Genomic DNA, 14,680 nt, shown 5'->3' with positions numbered 1-14,680 from the left:
ATTTTGGACCACAGGCTTTCAAGTGGCTCTTGGGTTTACAAAGTATGCAGGATCCAAAGTATGAAACCTGATCACACAAGTATGAACAATGACTCCACTCAGCCACACTGCATGACAAATGCAATCTTAGTTCAGAAAGCACCAGCTATATTTTGGATACTAGCATAAACACACATGTACATATCTGTATTATGTCCTGTATTTCTGTTTAAAGGAATTTCCTGGTCCATTGGGTATTGCTGTATGTACTTGACCAGAAATCCAGTAGTGAAGAAGTTAAGACAGAGTGAAGTCTCTGTTTTCCACAGCTGAAGTTTTGCTGTTTTTTCCATAGGCCCAGAATTTCATCCAATGTAGTTGTGAAGCTTCTAAAATACAAGCTCCTACTTCAGAAAGGCACACAAGGAAATGAGGTTTCTAGGTACCTGCATTTTTATATAGTGTGTCCATACAAAGTGATTGTAGTTCTAAATTGGGTTATATACCACCACAGCAAAATAAAATAACATGTAGACTAGCTTTATTCCTGTATTTTTAATAGATTAATGGGTATTAATAACCCAGTCAAAATAATAATATTAGACATAAATCATTTCATTTCTCTGTATTACTTCTCTAATTAGGACTTTTCTAGTAATCAGGGATATGGGAAGATTTCATCATTTCAGTGGGATTTAGATGGAATGGCAGATGAAATTCTACTGATGAAACATGATACAGAATAGAATCTTTGCCTTTTTTCATAGCTGTGTTGACTCTGCAGTGGCAATAAAGATAATTTTTGTCACTAAAATGCATGCAGATCTGACTGTAACTTAGGGAGAAAATACCAAGAAAAAGTTGCCATTTCATGTTTTTACATATTAAATTAAAAGGAAATAGATCATTTTTTTCAGCCCTCATTCAAGAGAAGCTCATGTGGACTTGAGTTTTGTTTTATATAGGTAATAATTAATTATCTCTGTAAGCAATAAATAATGATATTTTTCTTTGGTTTACAGTTAAAATCCAAAGTATTTCATGAATAATTTCATATTCTAAACTGTGCCAACATTTAAGTGAATAAGAGTTCTTAAAACTGAGACAGATTAACAACAAATTAATCACAATAAAACACTAAAAATAATAATGCCTTTTAAATATCAAATTAGACCAACAGAGATGATTTAGAAAATTTATCTTTTCCTTTCCACTTTTCTGTTACCAATCTTTGACTTGATTCTTTGACTTGGCTTTTGCTGTTGCCAGCAGCAATTACACAGGGACTTCAGTATATGTTTGAAATGCTTGGCAAAATCAGAGCCTGATTTTTGTAAATTTAGATCTTAAATAATTTTCATATTATTTATTTAATTTAAAAAAATTACAATGCATTTGATTATAATTAAAACTGCTTTAATAACTTCTTGTCCTTGTTATCTATCCAGGCTATCACAGAAACACCAGATCTCCAACACATGAAAGCCAGGATCTGTCTGAGAAATTTAGAAGGTGTGCTTGAATAAGAGCAACTGGATCAGGTATTATTCTAGCGAAGAAGTGGTGAACTTTTGGGAAGAATGGTAGAATTGCATATTACTGTGGAATTGGATGAATTAAAGGAACATGAGTTTTATTACAGGCAGAGCTGACAGTCCTTTCTGAAAGTTGGGGAAGATTTTTCAGTAATTATTTTCAGCTTTGCTCCAAAAAAGTTTTCTGCCATTGTTGCCAGAGGTTTCTTTTGCCCCTCAATGGCCAAAATACAGTTTACAGATTCTTTTAAAGTTTGAAAATGTAGAAGATAGGACAAGCCCAGTTATTCTTGAATAATTTCAGATATGAAAGGACAGAAGTCTGTTTCTGATCCTTCAAACTCATGGACCGAATTTTGCATTTCAAAATACCTGTATTATGTTTCTGAGGCTCCCATTCACCATTGCAGCTGAAAATATGTTTTTCTTTCTGTGATCCGTGGAGCACTGATCACCTACAAGACTGTTGATGAAATGATTGCAGGTAAATAGAAAATGCACACACAGTCCCACATCCCAAATTACGCAAATAATATATTTAAAAAAAATCACATTTCGTCTAATTTTTATTTGGTTGTAAATGGAAGCTACTGTGGCAGTACTGCTTAGCATTGTCTGTTGAGTTTTCTCAGAAGAGCCAGGTGATCTTTGGACTAAGAATGATTAAAAGAAATTGCTCTGTGTAATACTACTGGAAAGATATTAAAAATGAGTCTTTGATAAGAATTTTAACTTATGTTTGTGTGCCTGTGTGTGATATCAAATCAACTGCTTTATTAATAGTGATGAGAAGCAATTCACACATTCGTACGTAGGCATCCTTTGTTTGCCAGACCTGGCAATATTGGAATTTCTGATAATCTGTCTTTGTTTTTAGAAAGCATTCACTTTAGCACAGTAGGTATATCAACTTAATGTGATTCCTTTCTTTATCCTCTTTTCTGAATGGGGAAAACATTGTGTGTAATTAATTTTTTGTACATACGTACTACTTGGGTTCATTATCAAAGATGATGTTGACGGAGTTTGTTTGTACCTAGAAGGGAAAGTTCTGAAAATGTGGGGAGTGTGTATATCTCACAGGAAATTCCAGCCTTAGATTGTCTCTGGAAAAAAGATCAAATTAGCTTTACATCTTCTAACAGTAGTTCTGTTGGATCGGAGGAACAAAGCTGTCACTCACAGTCTGGAGTTTCTGAGTGTGTGTATACATGCGTGGTAGTGGTTGCAAGGGTATGTGTGTGAATTTGGGATGGAAAGGAGCTGCATCCTTGGTGGATATTTTTACTCTGATGCTGAGATTCTCAGCATCACCTTAAGCTTACAGCATGGCTTGTGCCAGAGGGCATGTTGGTTTAGAGATACTCTTGTTGGTTACAGGTCCTCCCTCCTGGGGAAGTCACCAATGGACTGTAGACATTTATCTGAGAACAGTAAGGAGATCTCGAGCCCTAGTTCAGAGCCTGATTCCCTGCTGCCTTCTGCCGCTGGCAGTAATTCTTGCACACCCTCCTCAGCTGGGCAGCGGGCTGGAGCAACTCCTGGAAGACCGGCAGCTGCAAATGCCGCTCGGGAGCGCAGTCGGGTTCAAACGCTGCGCCATGCCTTCCTAGAGCTACAGAAGACTCTGCCCTCTGTACCACCTGACACCAAGCTCTCCAAGCTGGATGTGCTGCTCCTGGCCACCACCTATATCGCACACCTCACCCGTAGCCTTCAGGATGAGGAAGAGTCACCGGGAGAGGGCTTGGGTACCCTCCGAGGGGATGGATACCTGCACCCTGTCAAGGTAGGACAGCTGAGGAACAGCTTCCACCTTCTCTCAGTGAAGTTAATTGGTATTACAACTATGTAGATTTCAAGCTTCTTTGCCTTGCTACAATCAATACATGACAAGACTGCCTTAGGTGAGCGTTCCCAGGCAGTAGAACCACTGTATCTGGGTGCTGAGGGCCTGCCGGAAATATCCTGGAGCTCACTGGCAATTTGCCTCCAGCTTCAAGGACTTTGCACAAGAATATTGAATCTAAGAGAAGCCCAAGCCCAGTGAGACTTGATCCCTTAGAACTGAAGGAGGAGGGCGGGAACTGAGGAGTACCAGTACCTATTCAATCTTCGTATTAACACAGGTGTGGAAACCTAGTCACAAAATCCATCAGAATCCATTCTAGGTAGTAACTGTGATTGAGGTAATCAGCTGTTTAACAGCAGTGAGCCCAGTTGTGGTAGTGCTTGGCAATGTGTGCAGGCCTGCTTTGTTTCTCCTGTTGAGCCAGCTGAGATATGAAATGTGACATTAATTACTGGCCACATTTTAACTCCTTATATAAAAGTGCTTTTCAGACACATTTATTTCATCTAGTTTGTATATGCTGTTATTTTTCTTCCCTTCATCAAAAAAAATCATGGAGATGTAGAGAGAACATGGAAGGGGAAATGCTATTAAAGAGTACCTGGGGATGAAAACTATTTTCAAATACATTACTCGGTGACTGATGTGACTCTTGAATACCATGAGATATTTTCTTTGGCTCTAATCTCGGCGAGTGGGTTAGAGCATTGTTTTTTTTTTTTTTAAGAGTCTGATGAATTCAGAATGATTTAATTAAGATTAATTTGTGAAGTAATCTCTAATTCCCATAAAGTGACTAATTCACAGAGAGTTCCTTGTTCACAGTATTGGTCACTGTAACTGCACATAAATACATATTTAAAATGGTTAAAAGCATGATCTGAGTGGAGGTTTCTTAGGTAATTTAAATGATTAGCAGACTCATTAAGAAAGCAAAACCTTTAAATAAATTAGAAGATGGCTATATTTCATAAAATAATAAATATTGTAATGTATTTCAAAGTAAGTTCTTTGACTTCAGTTACTTTGCTTGGGCAAAGTGAGTGGACACAGGTCTCTTATGATACTTTTTAATGACTGCCAATTATTACAGGAAGAAAAATACTCTTAACTAGTTATGAAAACAGTTAAGTTATCCAGATGCACAATTCCCAGACTACTGGAATAAAGCAATAGTTGATTAATTTAGCAGTTATTTTTACTAATCTTACTTAATGTGTCATCTGCTTGTCTTTAGTTTTGATGAAGTACAGGTTGAAATCAAGATCCCGTCAGTCAAATCAGTGTTTCTGATATTCTTGTTGATAAATTTTTTTTTAGTTGGAACTGGAACCAAAGGGTCAGAGACAATTCATATTATGTGCTTCAAAAAATCAAAGTGCAGGATATGAGGAAAACAGTACAGATAACTGTAACTATACATGTGTATATTAACCATGATAAATACAAATAGTATGAAAACTGAAATATCGAAGTACAGTTATGTGTACACCAAACAAGAAATGTGGTTAATAACTTTAAACTAGCTAAGTCACAGATGTCTTATTAGTGATCCAATTCATAACATCAGACTTGCAATAAAAATATTGAATGAGATCTTACGGTCCTTCCCAGTAAGAAGTTTTCTGCTTTTTATCTCTTGAATAGAAGATTTGAGATTTAATTGCAGTACAAAAGATTTAACAAGTGCCTTTAGTCTTCAGAGATACCTTTGTGTCAGACCAATACTTGTTTTTCTATTTCCTGCTTTTATAACAGAAGTCAGTCATTGATTTTGATACTGTAACAGGAATAACTAAGTTAGTTCAATGTATGGGACTACAGTCATTCCATTATGAGGACTAAGATATCTGAGTACTGCTCCTGGAGAGTAGCCTTGCACACACCAATTAACATATGATGTGGGAGGAGCCATCCGTGAAATTACAAATGCATTTAATTGAGGGACTCTAGCACACATATATAAAGAATGAGAGAAATTTGGGTTTGCAAAAGTCAAGTCCACAAGAAAGGTGCCAGCCTGTTCCCAAAAGTGACTTTTAAAAAATGGCGTTACCTGGAGCACCACGCTGGCTGTTTTTCAGATATTTTTGCATCAAACGTGTGACAGGTTGTCTTTTCAGGCATCAACTTTACAATAATCAACTTGGAATATCAAATTCAAGTGGAATTCTTCAGATAGAAGGACATGCATCTGAAATAATGTTTACTGCATAGTGATCACTGCAAGGCTGTTATGAAATGCTAGCTACAAAAATAAATACTTAAAACCAATTAATTGATTTTTCCAATAATCAATTAAAGGAAAGATAAATTGTTTCATCTCCTGAAACTGTTGGAGCTGATGAATAACAAGAACTTATCAGTGATGAAAACTGTCAAGGAACAATTATATTAAATTCCCTTTCACACAGTTGCTTAGCAGGCCCAGTCCGGCAATCAATATTGTGTGGGCAGGTTGGAATGAGCATGTGGATATATAGATGCTGCAATCTGTGCAAACACGGGGGTATGCCCAGTGCTGTAAATCCCAGTGGTATCCCTGTCACCATAAACAGGAATGCTTTGTTTTGTTTTACTAACAGAGCAGCTATGATACAGATTCCTACATGATCACATATCAGTATGATTTACAACTGTTTGTGGGCTCATGAGGATTTTTAGGAACTGTACCTTACAATTTGCTACTTAAGAAAATATCCATGCTGAGATTGCATTACACAGTTTCTAAAAACTTTTTTTCAATAAATGACATAAACATTTTGGTGATAGCAACAGTTTCCTATTTTCTGATACTGTGATTTCATTATCATTTAAAGCTTTGGTTTTATAGCTCAGAATTTTTTCAGACTGCAAAGATCCTATATATTTCAGCACTGTGCTTGTCTTTTGTCTTGCAGAAATGGCCAATGCGATCCAGGTTATATATTGGAGCTACAGGGCAGTTTTTGAATCACTCAGCACAAGGAGAAAGTGCAAGCCAAGGAGAAACATCAACAAATTCACAAATCTAATCTCCCTTTTTATTATTAAAAAAGTTATTTATTTCATCATATATATTTAAGTTAAAAAACACATCTGCAGACAAACTGTAATTATTCAAGTACTGTTTATGGATGAGAAGGAACTGATTCTTAAATGCAATTAATGCCTTATTAACTTAATCTGATTTATCACTGGTTTCTAACATAGAGGAGATTGTTGATACCTGAATTGAGGGAATAGGAGAAGGCAGTTGCACTCAGCACCAACCCATAAAGCAGCGACAAAGGCAATACCGCTAACAGAATAGGTATTCTTATCTGCTCCAATGCAAGAAGTTCATAGGTACGCCGTAGAGAAAGGGGGGAGGAGGAGACATGCGTATTGGCTAAGTATAGTGCAGTAAAAGCTTTGATGAAAAGCAAATGGCAAGCAGGTCTAAAAATGCCAATCAAAATACCACATATGCTTTTTCCCTGCATGAAACCAATAGCAGAAAGCTCACTGACTGCAGTCTGGTGAGAGCTTCATCCTTCAGATAATCTTAAATGTATGCAGTTTTTCTTTGAAAATGTGGATGCATGCTCACTTTAAGTAAAATGTGCTGAAACCTGTCCTACATACATACAGTATTACATACAACAAACACAAACTGCTTTGTAGATGAAACGTAGTTATATAAAGTAAGTATTCCTTGTATTGATTCATATTATTGTGTTGCATGTTACAGGGTTTAAAATGTGTTTAAGCATTACCCCATACTGCTACTTGCGTGTTTAGATATCAGGATTCATTTCTCTTGTCTTTCATGAGGTGGATGCATTCAAATAAATGAGCCTTAATACTTGGCTTGTTCATAGTACATTTTTCGCTTAAAACATCTATATATAGGCAAGAGAAGTTGAAACTAATGCACAAATACCATCTATTGTATCTGTTCTGTAAAACCTTATACTTTTCACATAGTTTGTTGTTACTGCTAAGGTAAACATTTTATTAAATATAAATCAGTGGACATTATGTATTTATTGAGTTGCAAAATCTGTATCACTTGTGTTCCTCATTGTATAGGATGAATAGTTTTTAGTAACAATATTGTGCATTTTTAGTAACTTCTTGCTGAAGACTGCTTTACAAGTTAAGTTTTACAGTGACAGTTGACAGAAAAGGAAAATGAATTATGGTCAGGCATAACCTTTATAAAATCATTTTGTTGCTTTAATTCTTGAGTCAAAATTGTGACCTCTTTCAGAGGTGCTAAGCATGTCATTACAAGTTGAGTGTTCAATACCATAGAAAATCAGGCCTCACATATCAGAACATGTATCCACATTAGCAGAGCCATTAGAAATGGTTGGATAAACCATCTAGGACATGTGGGAGGAGTAAAGTATGATGAAAGGGTATGGTAAAATCAAGAGACCTCTGTCACCACTGCAGCTTTCTGAATTTTGACAAGTTTATTCTTTAAAAATATACTGCTCTTAAAAATTCTTGGCATATATTTCTTATTTATAATTGTAAATGCTTTATTAAAAGGTGAGAATTACATAGCCAGAGCATCATCCAACCAAACAAGCTATTATGTTTTGTGGAAAAAAATACAAAAGGAAAGTTTTGCATGGACAAATATCTACTTGTAAATAAGAGCGTGACTTTTAATAAAAGGCTATTATGAAGGCATAACACAAAAAGACATTACATTTTAGACTGACAAAATACCAAGCAGCAAACATACAAGCAAATAGAAATCAAACTAGTTTTGCATGTAATTAAGATCTAAATGAATGGCATCAGGTTAGGGAAAACAGGCAAGTGAAATCCCAATCCGAAGTCCATGTCAAAACTCCTCCTAATGACAGTGGAATAGGATTTCACCCTTGGACATTATTATGAAAGACTCAGTGAAGACTGCTGATGATGTGTAGCAGCAGTCTGACAATAAAAAAAAAGATTGTGTACACAAAATATGGACACAACAGAAAAATAGGATAATGTTATATATCAGTTCCATGCTCTTTCCTAGCACAGTGGTTTCCCAGACTCTTAAATAATACATCTGGATGAGAGGGAATTCAGGCAAGACAACAAAAATTAATCAAAGCACAAAAAAAATCCCCAGTTTTTAAAGTCTTCTTCCATAAATGTAATTGAAAGGTATTGACTGCTTACTCATGCAGTAAGCATGTAAAAGGGGTAAGAGTAAACATGTTAAAAACATGAAAAGTAATTGAGTGGGTGGCTTGGAGAAAACGTTGCTACTCAAGCGTTTTACTATAAAAAGGTAGAGGTTTTATAATTGTTAGAAGACAGACAAACTGGAACAGTCAAACATAAAAGGACGGACTTTGCAGACACAATGTTCAAATAAATTGTTGCCAATTAAAAGCAAAGAGCTTAGCAGAACTGTGCTGGAGTATTAAAGGACAGTAATGCACAATTACAATAGCAGGTTTTTAGTTGAGAAGTTCTGTAATCCATATGATTATGGTCTAGAGAACTCTATGAATTAGGATTTATTTTCTGAAACATTATTCTGTATCATCTGCCTTTTCCTCCAGATAAACTCTCATGTTCTGGAAATGTGCACCAGGATAAAACAGGTTTCCTGAACCTGTTGGTTTCAAACCCGATGACTGAATCAAACATCAAATTTCTTAAAAATATTTTGTATTTTGTATACTGAAATTTAAATATTTGGCATTTGGCACTGGAAACATGCACACATTTAGGCATAAAATTCTACAATCTGTGTTCATACATTACTATCAAAAGGAACAATTTTTCATAAAGTAATTCAAAGATCTTAGGAAAACCTCAGATATTTTCATCATGGCTTTTCATTCAGAGGGATGTGAAGTGTAGACTTTATACTGCCATACACAAATAACCGGGATATCCAAAATATTCTGCATACAGTTCTTTTTTGGCTCATACACACAGCTGTAACTACAATACCCTGCCCTCCAGGCATATATTGCTTTCTCTTAATATATTCCCTGCCAATCACTATCTTTCCCTTTGAGACTCTTAGGACAAAGCATTCATTGTGCTTGCATATACTAAAGAATGACAACATTAAAACAAAAAGATTAATTTTCAATGGTTTTGACTTCTAAAAGATCATTTAATGAGGACAAGCATTTCAGAGTTGAAAATACTGAAGTCTGTAAGACTGCTGTTGTACATAAGACATCAAAAAAAAAGTGACTGCTTCAGAGTGAACCTCCTTATAGACAACCTTGAATCTTGTTTACTTTCTTAACTCACTGGGATTAAATTTTCCCATTTTCTCAGTAATACTGCAATCCCATAAAATGTTCCATAAATACGGACTTGTATGTTCTCCTTCAGCTTCTTAGAAACCAACTGTGCACGAGCGAGATCTTGCAGGATTTGCTTCTAAGGTTCACGCCTGTGACCCTTTCTTTCACTAAGGCCCGTGAATACGAACAACCTAAAAAGTAGATGATCCATGTCTGAGTTTTAGAATAATGAATGACTTTCAATCTTCTACTGCCAAAATTAAATTTTAAGTTCTCTGGTCCAAATTCCAACAAAACCATAATTACAACAGCTGTTACAAAATTCCTGTGTTGTGAGATTCGTGTTGCTACTGGTCCAACTAGCAATAAACTGTCAGGACTCAACAGTGATTAGGGGTAACTCATATATGCATGCAGCACATCTGTAAAGTTTTCAAGAAGAAATCTGGGTTATTTTCACTTTCTGAAAACCCTGGCTTCTGCCTGCACGCCAGGGCTTAAGTCTAGGCCTCCGGCCTTTACCGTAAGCGCGAGTACTGCTGTTAAGCACGAAGAAACCTGAAATAAAAGGCGCCACAGCCCCTGCCCCGCGCTGACCCGGGCCGCGCCGCTACCCAGCACCCACTGGGTTTTAGGCGCTGGAAGGAGGGAGCGCGGGGCGGGCCGCTGCGCCCGAGAACAGCCGCGAGGCGGCGAGGCGCGGCGCTTGCACGGCTGGCACTAGCCCGCCCTGCCGCTGCTCAGAGGCACGTCCGCAACCGGACGCCTGCGACGGGGCGGGAGATGGCGAGGCCGCGCAGGCGCAGCAGGCGCAGCAGGCGCAGGAGCCGCCGGCCTCGGCGCCGCGCAGGCGCAGTCCTGACGGCTGGGGCGCGCGGTGGAGGCCGAATGGAGCGAGCGCTCCCGCAGCCCCGCCCCCCCCCCCGCGGCGTCCTGATGGAGGCCGGAGGTCGCCTGGGCGGTGCGCGCCTTCCCCGCCCCCTGCGCGCGGCCTATTTAAGCGGAACCCGTGGCACCCCCTGCCTCTTCCGCGCGCGCAGCCGCAGGGAGCGCTGCTGGCTCCAGGCGGGGCGGAGCAGCGCAGCCCCGGAGCTGCTGCCCTCCGGTGAGCGGCGTTTGTGGTGGGGCGGCTGCGGCCCGGGTGCCGCCGGCGCGCGAGGCCCGTTGGGGCGATAACGGCAGCTCGGCTGGTGGGCGGGAGCTCGTCGCTTGGCGGCGAGCCGGGGGCGGGTCCCGCGAGCCGGAGCTGCGGCGGGCGGCGGCGCGGGGCTGTGCCCTGGTGCTCGGGGCCTGCTTCGTCCCTGCTCCTTCCGGCCGTCAGCGCCCGCGCTGCGCTGGGGCAGCCGGGCCCGGTCCTGCGAGGCCCGGACGACACAGCGGGCCTCGGGCGGGTGGCGAGCTGCTTCGGGAGCGCCCCCGCCTGCCTCGCCCCTGCCGCCTCCTGAAGCGGGTCCGCAGCGTGTTGTGCTCTCCTGCAGCGTAGGAGGCCGCTAAAAGCAAGGATGCCTGTAAGCTTTCAGACGGGCTTCTGCTCGTACGGAGCTCTAAAGAGGAACATTAGCTGCATTCACTTCTAAGGAGAGTTTTAATAGCTAGTGTTAACTGTTAAATTTCTGAAATAAGTGACCTGTTCTCTCCTCTAACTAATGCCACAGTGTCAAGCTACAGCAAAAACAGGCTATAATGAGAAGTTAATATTCAGATCTCCTAGCTCTTCCTTTAGATCAGTGGTTTTCATTTTTTGAAGTTCAGAGAAATTGGGAAATATTCCTTACTGCTTAATTTAAGGAATCCAATTCTGATTCTGAGTATAATCTCAAGAATTAAAGGGATAAATTGCTGGCACTTTTTTAGGCAACCTAAGCCATCACTTGAAAGATGAGTGATTGTTTTGCTATTGTAGTGTTGCCCTGCTTGTGCTTATGAAACATCATGGCAGCTGTGCTAACAAATTGCTTTTAGCTCTTATGCCAGAGTTGTTTAATTCAAGCTGCCACTGCACTACATAAACTTTCCAGGACTGTGCGTGTATCTTGTGAGGCTAAGATGGATCTAATTAGTTAATATACTCCACTCTATTGGCAAGCACTATTGGTTGCTTGGAGTTATTTTTTGGTTTATCAAGTCTTTGAAATAATGAAAAATTAGACATCTAAAGAGACTCATTTTTGCTTATTTTTATCCTCATAAATCACTATCATCAGCAAGTGCATTTCCTAATTCTAAAGATAAATTACCTTTTTTCCCTCTGGAGAATTTGTTTAGTGTTCTGTGGTGACCCTGATCATGCCCTTTTAGGTACAGAGTTAAAATCACCAGTTACTGCAGGGACAGAATCCCAAGGTATCTCACTAATCTTAAAGGCAACGTTCTCTTGCTGGGATGATCGCATGAGTGTGGCCTTGAATTGAACTGGTAGGAAAACATGTCATCATGGCCCATGAAAGGTTAAAAGCTCTTCTCTCTCCAGTGATGGCTGTTCATTAGGAGCAGCATGTAATTCTAACATTGTATCTAAAACACATTCCAAATGAAGAGTAAGATTTTAATGTGTTCTGTTTAACCTTAATCTCCAGACTGATACTGTGAGCACTTTGGCTCTCCCCCCAGTTAATAAAGCCAGCAAGGCTTTCATGAAGTTGCCAAGTGGATTGGTATTTCTTTGCTGCCTGACTTACTTTCACCAAGGAGTGTTGAGACTTTCTGTTACTGGCTCAGAAATGGAGTTCTGTGATGAATAAAACCTATTTTATTCTTCCAAATGTCTTTTCCTTGTTCTAGGCAGCAAATGGAGTTGGAGATGAATTTGTTTCTGGCTTTGAGAATCTTCAATCTGGACTTTGCCATGCTGTTACTCTGCAAGCAGAAAGGCATCACATGAATTCTCAAGCTACAGATGCAAGTATTTTTTTATTGTACTTAGTGTTGAGAAAAGCCTCAAAAGCTGCCTCCCTGAAGTCTAGATCTGGAGTTCAGAAGCTGTCTTATGACCTGTATATACCTCTTACAGGCAGAGCAAGGAGGACAGTGAGTATTTGCATATAGGGTTAACAGTCTTAGATGGTATTCCCTATTAGCATATGCTAATTATTTAAGGTGTATGTCTGTATTAACAAGCTGTCATGATTGGACAAGTCAAATTGCTGGCCAGGAGCCTAAGGTAAGCCTTATTTTCTTAGCCATCCTGTGTGAAGTAGTGTTTGTGTTGCACTAAACTTATTTGCCTAATAACCCCATTTGTCTCTTGTGCAGCTGAATTTTGCCTTACTATAAACTACTTGATCTCAGATATATGAATCATTAGATTTCTGTTTCTTCTTCCAATGCTAGTGCCATGAATGTTGGAAGATGAGCTTTTTATCCACTCTCAAATGAACTGCTGTAGCACTTCCTAAGTTCCTGAGAATACAAAGTTCATTTTGCGCTTACCCATTTGAAAACAAGGTTCTACCTCAATTCTTAGAAGTGCATCTCTTGAGGCAAGGTTATGAATTTCTTCCTATTTGACACCTGGAGAAAAAATAACAGCAGTTGCATCACAGGCAGGAAGCTGTTTGCTGGCATAATGATGATGACTTTTTGCTGTTTACCCAACTGAGTTTTTTGATGAGTAACTTGTATCTGAGGTGCCAGCTAATTAATAGAATTTTTCCAGTTTGATCCACTACCATTGTTTCTGAATTTATTTACTTTTTTAAAGGTGATATAACATCAGATGACTATCATCTCCATTGTCTCCACTTCTAGAAGCATGGATGTTTAAGGAGGTGAGTGTGTTGAGGGTTCCTCCTCTTCTGTGATACTGCAGAACTCAAGCTCCAGTAAAACATGCTGTCAGCTGGTGAAGACCCGTACTGGCCACGTTTGCCAGTTTGCCTGGAACTGTGCTGACTTACATCAGTTGAAGGCCTGGCCTGTTATTCAAGGATGTCTTCAGGCTACTGACTTTGCTGGGTTGTTTGTTTTTGTTTTTTAAAAACCTGCAGTATTATTACAAGTTGTAAAGCTTTTTATTAAGACAATAAAGAGAAGCTGGGGGGTGATAAGGATAAAAAGTTGTGCCCCTCTTGCAGAAAAAAACTTCTTTTAGGGTTATACATTCCTTAGTGTGGCTTATCAAATAATTTATAAAGGACTTGTACACTTAAAGTGTATTATGGAAGTGATTTTACTGGCATAATGATGATCTTTTTGCCGTTTACCCATCTGACTGGTTATTGATGTGTATGGTTAAATCTGAAATGCCAGTAAAGTTAATAACTTTGTATAAGGATTGAATAACCCTATAAGAAAATTGACTAACTTATTTTGAAATGCTTATTTTTCAGTGGAAAATAGCAGCTTGAAGTGTGGAGTCAAAGTGCACTTCAACACTTGCACAACCCTTCCTGCTCCTCAGAAACACTGCTTGAATTCAGATGTGGTCCAGGTTCAAACTTGTGACGTCATGCTGAAAAGTGAATTTTAGTAAACCAGAGGAGTCTTGGTGAAAATGTGTGAATAAGGCCTGAATGAAGTCTTCGTGAGAGAATATCACTCTAAAAAGTGAAGTACTAGCTTTTTGAAATGCTTGGGGTAATGGAAGCAGCATCTTTCTTGCAGTCCAGTCTAGCTTCCTTTTCAGTGTAGTAACTTCATATTAAGTGTACCCAATAAATCAAATTCAATCACATTTGAATACATTGTTTTTCTATGTGTTTAACTCTTGTGTATTAGTTTGTCTGAATGAGGGTGTTCATGTTTGTGGTGACAGCTGTTCTGTTTATCTTCAGGGTAATGTTTGTATATACAAAATCCTGCATTTACATGTTCAGTGAATGAAGCTTTTTGGTAAGGGTTTCAGCATGATTTTGCTGGATGCCATCCTGAGCAAAATTCACAACAAACCTTTAGTATTTTTTTGGCTTGTCTCTGATGGGAAGACTCTAGGACTTTGCTGCTGCTTTTATAGCATGGACATCTCTGATGTAAATCTTGCTCAGTATTATGTCTGCTGCAGTAAGCCTACTAGAAAGATGTAATACAAGAAAGTCCATAGTGGGAGAAGCATACTGTACATCAGCCAG

At 39.1% G+C, this 14,680-nt stretch overlaps 1 protein-coding gene, 1 long non-coding RNA gene and 2 other non-coding genes across 5 annotated transcripts; all 4 read left to right on the top strand.

Moving 5' to 3' along the window:
- The first annotated feature begins 2,904 nt into the window (after positions 1-2,904).
- Positions 2,905-6,380, top strand: TCF24 (transcription factor 24). Its single transcript, XM_013942826.1, has 2 exons — positions 2,905-3,303; positions 6,267-6,380. Exons 1-2 carry the CDS (start codon positions 2,920-2,922, stop codon positions 6,378-6,380), a joined length of 498 nt encoding a protein of 165 aa, XP_013798280.1. The 5' UTR covers positions 2,905-2,919.
- Positions 6,381-10,622: 4,242 nt separating this feature from the next.
- On the top strand, positions 10,623-14,292 carry LOC106484595 (uncharacterized). Of its 2 annotated transcripts, none has more exons than XR_010883300.1 (4): positions 10,623-10,719; positions 12,396-12,512; positions 13,315-13,381; positions 13,943-14,292. It is a non-coding gene; the product is annotated as an uncharacterized lncRNA (long non-coding RNA). The 2 variants fall into 2 exon arrangements; XR_010883301.1 differs by having other exon boundaries at positions 12,396-12,641.
- On the top strand, positions 13,171-13,248 carry LOC136991477 (small nucleolar RNA SNORD87). The gene has a single exon (XR_010883631.1). It is a non-coding gene; the product is annotated as a small nucleolar RNA SNORD87 (small nucleolar RNA).
- On the top strand, positions 13,785-13,863 carry LOC136991478 (small nucleolar RNA SNORD87). The gene has a single exon (XR_010883632.1). It is a non-coding gene; the product is annotated as a small nucleolar RNA SNORD87 (small nucleolar RNA).
- Positions 14,293-14,680: the final 388 nt, after the last annotated feature.

Source organism: Apteryx mantelli, chromosome 2, assembly GCF_036417845.1.
Source record: "Apteryx mantelli isolate bAptMan1 chromosome 2, bAptMan1.hap1, whole genome shotgun sequence".
NCBI lineage: Eukaryota > Metazoa > Chordata > Aves > Apterygiformes > Apterygidae > Apteryx > Apteryx mantelli.
This window is presented reverse-complemented; position numbering and strand designations above follow the sequence as displayed.